The 11495-nt window shown below is 41.9% G+C and overlaps 1 protein-coding gene across 1 annotated transcript; it reads right to left on the bottom strand.

Annotated features, from left to right (window-relative positions):
- Positions 1-7367: 7367 nt before the first annotated feature.
- Positions 7368-8322, bottom strand: LOC147624950 (major pollen allergen Bet v 1-D/H-like). Its single transcript, XM_086818894.1, has 2 exons — positions 8050-8322; positions 7368-7903 (listed from the first exon to the last, which is right to left on the bottom strand). Exons 1-2 carry the CDS (start codon positions 8231-8233, stop codon positions 7566-7568), a joined length of 522 nt encoding a protein of 173 aa, XP_086675020.1. The 5' UTR covers positions 8234-8322; the 3' UTR covers positions 7368-7565.
- Positions 8323-11495: the final 3173 nt, after the last annotated feature.

Here is an 11495-nt window from a genome sequence, read left to right as displayed (position 1 = left end):
CAGCATAAAATCACCAGAAATTACATTAAATCAAGGGTAACCAATTTGTACGAAATGGTTGGAGTATCAAACCAACTCCAAATTGTAATCTAAAGTTATAGGGATCTGTATCAGATACCTAATGGTTAATCTGAACCCTCAATTGTACCAAAATACAGTGATTAGCACTGATTAATCATTGATTAGCAAATTAATTCACTGTTTTGTGTGCAAAAAATAGAGTATGCGGGGAGTCCAGATCTGGTGCCTTAGACTTCAAATGAGCTCAAATGCTTTCAAAGGCATCAATAGCAATGAGTCTAGTAGAGGATTAAGCCAAGAAACAGAAGATTTGACCAAATATTGAAAGCTTAATCTCTGTTTTACCAAAGTCACTTACAGATTTGATGAAGAGCTTGGATCTCACTATAGACTTGATGAAATTAAATTCTGTCTTCACCAGCTTGTAGAGCATGCTTGAAAACCCTCGGGGCTAAGAGGAATTAGACTGATTTGACTTGTGGAAGAGAAGATCTCAAATTCCCCTCAAAAAATCGACGCCTGCAAATCTGCGAAAATTGAGAGCTAGCGTGGGCGGTTTGCGCTTTTGATTGCATAGGCTAGAGCCCCTTTGGGTTAGCTACCTTGGGCTAGAAGGGTTTGGCCAATGATTGAGTATGCAAGGAGCTAGAGCTCCTCCACCAGCTGGGGGTACAGAGGTGAGTTGAAAAAAGAGGAAAAATTATAATTTTCTACTAATCCTAATTAGCAAAATAATTAGCAAGATAATGGGCTCACAAATTAGTATGGCTCTGATACCATGTTGAAATTTGAGCATTGTGATGCGCTATGGTGGATCAAACACTAGAATCAACATCATCAACAAAGTGATTAGTAAATAATTAAGATGTAATTAGCAAATAGATTAATGTAGGCATGGATACTCAAAAACCAGCAAATTCTCATTAGGACAATGCCTCAATTTATAGAGTTTACATCAAGCATCAAATCCCATTGATTTCTCTATGCTTCACTCCACCTCTTTTCCCTGATTCTCTCCACCTCTTCACTTTTCCCAGAATATCTCCACACTTCCTATATCTTCTCATGCTACCCTTTATTCTCTCCCAGTAGATTCTTCTCACCTTTTCACAGGTTCTTTCACATTTATACATCCTCTTTTACAGCCTCTAACCAAGGGCTTGTTCCCGCACACACCCTATTCACTTGTATTTTCAACATGATGCATAATATTATTGTCTGGTATGGGAAGCCTGCTCTTGTTGTGCAGGGGAGTGCTCTTGCTGTGCTTGCTCCCTCTGAGGGGACGACGAATCTCCAAGGTGAATCCACTCCCTATCACTTGTGGCGGCGTTTGTGGATATTGTCTTGCGGCAGCGGCATTGGTCTTGGCCATTGTGGAGGGGCACTAATGCATATGGCATATCAAGCTCTCATGGCATATAGTCTTAATTGTTGTGGCTCTATATAGTCTTACATCTAGCCTTATGCAAGCACCCCAATGCCAAGGCCTGCCAATGCACATTATAATAGTTCCTTTCACAAATAGATCTGACAAGGCGTTAGAATGGAAGCTTTGGAATGGCGCACTGCATGTGCCTTTGCACCTTTCGCAGCTCACATAAGATGGAGCTTTGCTGCTCTCGTATCCTCGAGTGCTCATTGAGCGAAGGCTGGAAATATTCTTCCTTGGTCTATCTTTCTGAGATTTCTACCCTATTTTGGGATCCTGAGGAGACCCTCGATGTCTTCTTTGTGTCTGCACCGTCTATAAAAGATTTAGACGGATGGCTCAAATGACTAAGTAGGAAAATTTTTGGATAAATATCACTACAACGTGATATGTAGAAAACAAACATATGTGTTGTATTGAATTCGTGTTGTTAAAGGAAACTCCAACACATAAAATCGGCTCAAAGGAACAATAAGAACAAATTTTGAACAAAACTCACTACAATGCGATAAGGGGACTTCTGACACACTGAATACCCCATATCATGTTGTACTGCATTCACAATCAAAGGAACTCCAACACGCAAAATAGGCTTAAAGAACCACTAAGGATAATTTTTGAACAAAACTCACTATAACGCAATAAGAGGATTTCAAACACACACTGAATCTCCCATATCGCATTGTACTGCATTAACAATGAAATGACCTCCAATACGTAAAATAGGCCTAAAGGACCATGAAGGATAGTTTTTTAATAAAACTCACTACAATGCAATGAAAGTACTTCAAACACATTGAATCCCCCATATTGCAATGTACTGCATTAACAATCAAAGGAACTACAACACGCAAAATAGACTTAAAGGACTACTAAGGATAAATTTTTAACAAAAATCACTACAACGCGATAAGAACACACTGAATCCCCCATATCAAATTGTACTACATTCACAAACAAAGGAGCTCTGACATGCAAAAAAGGGTCAAGTGACAAACAATGAAAACATGTTCGATAAAATTCACTACAACGCGATAAGAGGACATCCAACACGTAAAATGTTCCATATCACGTTGTATTGAATCAATAATGAAGCAAACTCAAACATGAAAAATTAGCCCAAATACAATGCTATATGCAAACAAACAACATATTCAAACCAGTAAATCGTGTTGTGTTGCATTAAAAATCAAACAAACGCAACAACATATTTGGATTCAATGCACTACAATGCGATGAAAAGAGTTCCAACAAATTGAAACCCCCATATTGTGTTATATTGGTTTATTTGCTATTTGCATTTGTTGCTTGAGGATGAGAAAGGTTTAACATAAGGAGATGAGGAAAGGTCAGAGGAACCTTTAAGAGCAGAAGATGATGAGGTTCACTAGGTTTTAGAGGAGATTGACTTTGCCTCGGAGAGGGAACTAGGTAAGCAGTTTGATATTGATGCCCTCAGAAGAGAAGGCACCCCAGTTGTTATAGCTGCTCACGAGGAGCCTGGTGCGGTAGTGGAAATAGGGCACGTTCCAACCTTATTGACCACCAATATGTCCTCCTAATAGATATTCAAGCGTTGTTTGACATCAGGGAGGACTACTATCTCACCATCATCGCACATAATCTTGAAGAAGAAGATGATTTCGTTGTTGTCAATCCAAGTGTGGATAAGTATCTTCTATTGGACTCAAATGTCAAGGACAGTGAGTACCATACTTTTGCTCAGATATTATCAATGATGTATAAGGATGCTAGTCACTATGAAGCCAACCTTCCTAGTGAAGAGGAATTTCAAGATGTTCATATCCTTGGGAGGTGATAGAGAAGCATAAATTGAAACAAATCAAAATTTTACTGAAGTCATTGATTTAGAATTTTCAATATTTAAAGCATTAAGCCCCGTGAATTCATTGTGTTCTATTGGCTTTGGCTTCTTTTTTCTACTCTATCCTAACTCCAATCCTCCTATACCACGACATGAGTAATTATCTCAATGCACTGACTTCATGGATTCCACCACCATGAGAGGTAGCCTTCTAAAACCCACAACAAGCTTGCCAATGTGACTGCTCCATGCCTTGGGTCAACCAAATAGCTAAGCTTCCGTGATTTGCAAAGTAGGGGCCATGAGCCTCCAAAATGTGCTGGAATAAAAGTGACAATAGCATATGCACATGTCAAAGTGCACAGTGGAAAGCGTGAGACATAGGCACATAGAGAAAGAAATGAATCTGCATAATGATGAAGAAGCAATGATACAAACATCCCTATGCAAGGGGTGGTCCCGGTAGGTGAGGGCATGATGAACAACTACTCCTGTAAGGAAAGAACTGAAGCCCATGTCAAAGTATCTACAAATGAGATAAGAGCCTGGCCTTTATAGCCCCTGCAAGAGCTGACCGACTTGATCTAAAAAGGACTCATGAGTAGCTAATAATAAACATGTGAAAATGGGTGGCAAACCCTACAACCAAGGGCCCTGACCAGAAGGAAAAATATGGTGCTACCCAGGATAAATCTGGGCACCCTTGATACTCAATTTGGACACACTACCAAGAGATGAATAATGCTAACACCCCCTCTTAGATCTTGGGAGAGAAACTAGTCCAAGGAGAGTTGGAAAAAAGGAGACCTCCAAAGCAAGTCGAGAAGTAGATCTACTCCTGCCTCTGCACTTATTCCAAGAAACTATTCCGATCTAGAAGTTAAGCAAAATCCAAAAAATGAACCACTAGATGTCCATATCTCCAACCCAATCTATATCATCACACTTGTCACACAATTTGCTCCCTCTTCATCCCAAAAAAGGACGTCATCTAACTATCTACCTCTCGAAGAAAAAAAATCTGCTCCTTAGAGAACACTGCTAAACTGTCTCCCTGTTTAGCACCCCCTGTAGACACCCTAGAGGCCCACAATGTCTACATCAGCTAGTACTCAAGCCTCCAACTCTGAGCTTGTTGAGCACCAATCTCCAGATAGAAGGTTTTCGGATCTCCATGTATCCCTCATTCCAGGAATGCCTCTCTATCCTGTTAACACTCCAAGTGGAAGAAACATACCTCCAACACTGTAGCTGACAATTCTGTCGCACCTGACCTTTAAAACCTGTATCCATAACTCTCCATTCACGTGATGGGACTACTACTCACACACCCCTACCCAATCACATGGCAACATCTTGTAAGCTCTTTGGTGTTAACTATGCCATTGAGCTCAAGAAATCTCTCCTGCCAAAACCTGACACCCCCAGCTAGCAAGCCTCCAACCAACCAGTCACTTGTCCAGGTGGAACCAACCATCCACAACTCATCATACCAAAGCACAATTTGATGTCAATCATCTGCTCCAAAATGCTGCTCCACTGGGACCTACCTTTACCCAATGAACGTGTACACTTGCCATGTATCCTATTCCCATCCTGCAATTGAGCAAGTACTTATGAACCTCAACAACCAAAATGCTCCCTCCTCCTCTTCTGCAACTAGTAGTATAAAAAAATGCAAATATCCTTCTCTTAGAAAAAATGCCAAAACACCTTATGTGCAAGGGAGACTGAGGAGAATCAAAGCACCAATGTGCTTGAAATGGCTATGATAGCCATTTGGAGCCATACAAGGGAGAGTAAGGAGAATCAAAGCACCAATACGATTGAAATGGCTATGATAGCCATTTGGAGCGATATAAGAGAGAGAAAGGAGAATCAAAACACTTATGTGTGCTAAATGGCTATGATGTTAAAATGTAATGAGGGAAAAACTTCCCAGGAGGTCACCCATCCGAGTACTATCACTACACAAGTGCACTTAACTACATGCAGGCACCCCTTTCCAACATCCCCCCTTGGTGCTAACTTGTCCACTTAAGAATATGCGCCAGATGGCTATGGGTGTGCATGTGGGAGTTTTTGGATTTAAATGTACCTATAAGCTTACTAAAGTAGATGAAGCAATAAACTCACAGCAAACACGAGTTTAGTTTAGCAAAATAGACCTTGGATTTACACGTGTATGAGTACCGTTCGACACATGGTATCATCGAATTGAAACTCAAAAATTGATTCGTTGGGCATGTCTTTCGAGACCGTACACGTGTGGTGATATGCCGATCGTACGGTTGAGGTTTAACGTTTAGCCGAAAATAGAAACTACTATTTTTTTTCAAAGCTAGTTTCTATTGTTAGTGGAGAGAGAGAGAGAGAGAGAGAGAGAGAGAGGGAGGGAGGGAGATCGAGAGAGAGAGAGAGAGAGAGAGAGAGAGAGAGAGAGAGAGAGAGAGAGAGACTGAAGTTCTCTCTCTCTCTCTCTCTCTCTCTCGTGAGCGCACACACACACACACACACACATGCACCATCTCACAGATACATATATGCACATATACACAAGGCAAGACTTAGATGGCCATTTGGCACGCGATAAGGAGGTTATGTAGAATTTGTGATCTCCTATGAGCACCAAAAGGCTCTACACACACACACTCTCTCTCTCTCTCTCTCTCTCACACACACACACACACACACACACACACACACACACACACACACGTAAATACCCACACATAAAACCTTTTAAAATACATAAAAAATGTGTGTGTTTTTGTGTTTATGTGAAAGAGTGCCATTTGGAGTGCATAAAGTATTCTAAAGCAACTCATGCACCCCTGTGGAGCGCATAAAGTATTCTTATCTATCCCCTTAGCCATTTTAGCACACACATGGTTTTCTTTCACACACACACACACACACACACACACACAATCACCCACACAGACACACCTACATCACTATAAGTTGGTGTGTGTGTGTGTGTATGTGTGTATAAGATAGCCATTTGGAGCTATAAGAATATTCTAAAGCAACTCTACAGGAGCACAAGATACAAAGCCGATGGTCCATAGCCATTTAGCGTGCATACTACGGTCCAACATTGTTAAGGTCTAAATATCATGCCAAACGGCACTAGAATTCAGAGTATGTGTGTGTGTGTGTGTGTGTGTGTGTGTGTGTGTGCATGTGTGTGTGTGTGTACATGCACACACACAAACATATACATACACACACACACACACACACACACACACACACACACAATTCATCATACTTTCTATCAAGTTTTCTTCTTTGCTAGAACATTTAGCACACAAAATAAACTTTCCCTCTCATCATCTCCTCATTCATCTTCTCTATCCACTTAGTCTTTTTAGCAGACATGGCTATCTTTCACACACACACACACACACACACACCCTACATCACTATAAGTTTGTGTGTTTGGGTGGGTGTGTGTGTGTGTGTGTGGGTGGGTCGGTGTGTGTGTGTGCGTGTGTAAAAGATAGCCATTGGAAGCTATAAGAATATTCTAAAGCAACTTATGCACCCCTATGTGCACCAAATGGCTATCAAGAGGAAAGTGTTTTATTTGTAACACTTACTTCCTTTTTACTCTTCCCTTACATTCCAAAACTTAAGTTTTGAAAGTGATTTATTTCATTCAAAGTTCACATTTGTTTGGATGCATTAATATGTGGAGAAATGCATGGAGGTTTGTGTGTAGTGTATGGAGATGATTCATACATGTAGGACCCCAAAACATCACTCCAAGAGGTGAGCCGGAAAATAGAAAAAGAAAAAGTTTCGTCTATCTAATGTTGTGCATGACTCTACGTCCCCGAAAATCTACGCAATGCAACATTATCCTCCCAATGTTGTGGGTAGAGCTATAGCCCTCTGATCAAGTGGGGAAGAGTGACATGCGAGCGAGCGTAGTGTAGCTAATGCAATGCATTGTTAATGTAAACACCCCATATTGCCACGTAGGATGGTAATTAAAGCAAGGAGCATACATACAAAGGCAACACTCTCGCCGAGCATGTACATATCCAAGCTTTGAAAAAAAAACACACACACACACACATATGTATATAAACCTCTTTATTACTAATAAAAAGTTTCCCCCTCGATGAAGAAATACAAAAACGGCAGCGCCCAAAAAACCAAGATGGTAGTCCCTCCCGTTCGCTCAATCGTTTGCTCAAGAGCAGCCGACCTCATGAGAAGCCTTCGTATTTAAACAACCATTTGCCTAGGTAGAGAGAGGGGGGCCAGCTCCAAGATTCACTCCGTGTATAAGTCGCCGTGGGCGAGCAGGTATGCTTCCACTCCAGTGAAGCTGAGGGGCACCACCTCCTTAAGCGCCGCAGGGACGTGGGGCTGGTGCTTCTCGGACAGGGCCTCATATTCGAAGGACCAGTGCACCACGCATGTGCCGGGGTGCGCCCCTTCCTTCACCTTCACGGTGTACTTGTAGTGCTTCACCAGGACGCCCAGGAAGCCCCCTTCCACCACCTCCACCTTCAGCTTGAGGGCCTGGTGGTCCACCTCCTCCAGCCTCTCCTTGATGTGCAGCACCACGTGCTCCGGGTGCTTCTCTCGCGCAATGTGCTCAGCGTGGCCTGCGAGGAGCCATGAAAACTGTCATCAGTATTATCTAATTTACAATGATTCAATTCATTATGCAGCTAGCGCGAAGCTGCTCATGCAGCTTATAGCTGCTTATTTAAATAAATCAATTCATTCATCGACCAGCCTGCATGCATACTCTTGTGGAAGTGGATGGTTCTCAGCGAGCCCGGCTGGAAGCCGCTGCCCGCGTACTCCACGCCCGCGATCACCTGCGGCAGAGCCTTGGGCAGGCAGTTATGGGCGTCCTCGAAGGCCCCGCGCCACAGCCTCTTGGCCGACACCTTGCACTCCACCTTGTCGCTGAACACCTCGATCGCCATTGCCGGGAGAGTTAACTAACTGCTGTGCAGGAATATTGCTAATAATTATTAACAATTATTAGCTCAAATTAAACAAGAAAGAGAGAGAGAGATAGAGAGTTACACGGGGATCCAGCCCACCTGCTTTTATACTGCAAGAGTTGCAACTCCATTCCATTTGTGATATCCACAAAAGTCCTCGTGGACCCCATTCCTTTCCGCCACGGCACCCATGAGCGTCCAATTACAAGAAGAAAAACCCGCAGGGCACGCCACTTCGATTTAAGACTTTCAGCAGCGCCTGCACAATGCTATCGGGATTCGGGATCGATACGATTACTTTTTCTTTTTCTTTTTTTTTGTGGGGGGGGGGGGGGGGTCTTTGTGGTCGATACGATTACTACTTTTATTATTCAGGCGTACTCTAGGTACCAAGTTCTAGAAGACCATGGAATCACCTACTCTTCTTCTCTCCCATTCCTTTTGCCTTTCAAATCCCAAAAGTTGAACGCTGACCCTCCCCCTGCCATAGCTACCCTTGTACTCGACCGATATATATTATAATTCCTTCTTTTTAAACCAATATAGATATGTATTAATATACCAAAAGGCAGTTACATCTCAAATAACAACTTGACAACCCTCAAACCCCATTCAACATGTTACAAATCATATCCCATCTCCCATCTTCAAATACAAAAAGAAGAGTTTTCCAAGGAAGTCAAAAACCCCAGCTGAATGCATGCTTCCATCAGAGCCTCAGTAATACATCCTTTGGATGACTGATCCTCAAAAACATCCCCTTTCTCAAAAACATCCCCCTTCCTTGACCATACTTTGACCACAGGTCTTGCACGTGTTGGATTTTCAATGAAGGCTACATAAGTATATTTGATTTGTTTCACTTTCCTGTACCATCTTCTGGTCCTTGGACCCAAACGTGACTGGTCTCTGCACCTTGGCTTCTGCACAGAGATGACCTGAATACACATCAACAAGGATAGGCTCAGCCTAGTATGCTTGAAGGGATCCTCTTCCAAGTAGTGTCAAGACATGGCAGCATGCAAAACATGAATAATCTGTAGCATCCCTTCTTTATTCAGTTTATTGACTAAAAGTATAAACCAACACATATGTACACATTTATACATCAAACCGGTAGTATCCAACCTTGTATCACCTGTTTTCTAAAATAAGACACAATTTTTGGTATTCCATATTTCCCACAAACAATAGAATCTAATTATGTTAAAAATATCATCCACAATCTCCTCATTGTTTTTCCATCTCGCTAATACCTAGTCCCCCCAGTAAGCCTGCACACCAATACAGTTATAATACCAATCTACTAACTCTGGTCCAAGTGCTTCTGATAGTAGGGCAATCCTAAAAGGCATGTTTTTCATCTTCCAAAGCTGTTTTGCATCTAGGGCAACACCCATTAGTGAAGTTCCTTTACACCAGTTTACTCCCCAGAGGAAGGGCACCCATACAAACCCTCAAAGAAAGATTTGATCTTTAGTAGAAATTTCCAGTTTCTAGATCATTTTCCATCTTTTCCTCCAAGTGTTGGGCCCCAAACTTGTTCTCCAAATCCTATTACAATACATCACATTCTCCTCAGTCCTTCTTAAATCCCTATACAAGTCTTTAGTAGTCCCTTTATCCAATTTAGCCCCATTATACCATACCCAGTCGTTTAGCCAACAGGACTCATCAAAAGCAGTAGAATACCAGCTTTTCTGGACCTCATCCAGCACTACTCTAACCAAACGTCCCTCCCTGGAATTTAGATCAAACTCCTCAACTATTTGACCAAGGTCCTTCCATCCCAGTAAGGCCCTATCCCAGTAGGAGCCCAGTACTCAGACAAACTCTTGAGACCTTTGTTGTTCAAGCTTTTAGCTGTTTTAGGATCCTCCAGAGCTAGGGGAGGGCTAAACTTATGTGACCACCAAATACCCAAGCCTTGTAAAGAATTCCCTGTGACTCTAGCAGCACAGCCATCCCAGAGCATTAACTCCAATATCTCTTTCCAGTTGGTACACAGCCTTTTGGCCAGAGAAGAGCTTGTAACCTTCAGAGAAGCATAAGAGAATATCTTATCTTTCCAGTCCTCCAGATCATGCCATTAACCTTCATAATATACCCCAGCATTTTCAACTAATTCTCTCAACATTTTTGTCCACACTTTCTCCTAATGCAGACAGTTAGGGAGCAACAGTGCCATCCTTGCCTTAGTGTGAGAGGGCAAATGTAGAATGCCAAACCCGCCCTCCTCTTTGGGAACAGACAATCTGTCCCAAGCCACCAGGATAAAGTCTTCTTATTAGAATTACCATTTCTCCATAAGAATTATCTTATGGGTTTAATTATCCTCTGCAATGTCCTTTGCCAAAGTCTAGCACAGGGCACAAAAACATAATGTAAGAAATTTAGTACTGCATTGCATAAGGTCGCTCTATCATGGAAAGAAACTCTGATTCCTTCCCATTTCTTCAATTTCAAATTAAACCTGTCCAAGGCCTAGTCTGTAAGTTGTTTGTTGGTCACATCTACACCAAAAGGGACCCCTAAATGTCTGACTATTTGACCTCTTTTAATAACTTCACAGCCCCATCTCTCTAGATCAAAATCATTGTCCTCAGACAAACTTATAAATTTGGATTTGTGTATATTGCATTTAGAACTTGATGCATCAGCAAAGTCCTGAATGATGCTTAATGCAAGTCTCATATTATCATTTTCAACTTGTTAGAAAAGGAGAGAGTCATCAGCAAAGCATTGAATTACCAAACTGTTCCCCATTGCTTAGCTTCAACCCAGTAACATTCCCTTCAACAGTGGCATCTCCAATGCTATGATCAGGGGATGGGAAGCAATGGCAAAGAGCACGGGGGCAAGAGGGCAACCTTGTCTGACTGATCTGTTTATATCAAATCCCCCAACAATTATGCCATTCAAAAGAATTTTAGAATGAGCTCCGAATGTAAGGGTATAGATGCAAGTTTCCATCCTCATGCCAAAGCCAAGTTTTTCCATAACCCTAGCTACAAAGGCCCAATGTATTCTATTGTCATAGGCTTTCTCTAAGTCCAGCTACATAAGGATGCATTTCTGATTAGTCCTCTGAGCCAAATCTCTGCCCAACATTGCAGCATATATGTTATCATATATAGATCTGTCTTTTATAAATCCATATTGTCTTTTAGAGACAATCCTCTGCAACACAGGGGTAATCCTCATAGCAATTACCTTAGCCAAGATCTTATAGATGATAGTG

This window comes from Cibotium barometz, chromosome 24 (genome assembly GCF_041138505.1).
Source record: "Cibotium barometz isolate CiBa-2024 chromosome 24, ASM4113850v1, whole genome shotgun sequence".
Classification (NCBI taxonomy): Eukaryota; Viridiplantae; Streptophyta; class Polypodiopsida; order Cyatheales; family Cibotiaceae; genus Cibotium; species Cibotium barometz.
This window is presented reverse-complemented; position numbering and strand designations above follow the sequence as displayed.

What these genes read in the sequence shown, in the direction of transcription:
- LOC147624950 (XM_086818894.1), bottom strand. Translation starts at nt 8,233, where the DNA reads ATGGCGATCGAGGTGTTCAGCGACAAGGTGGAGTGCAAGGTGTCGGCC. An exon ending in AACCATCCACTTCCACAAGA is followed by an intron (nt 7,904 to 8,049) that starts GTATGCATGCAG and finishes GGCTCCTCGCAG; the next exon opens with GCCACGCTGAGCACATTGCG.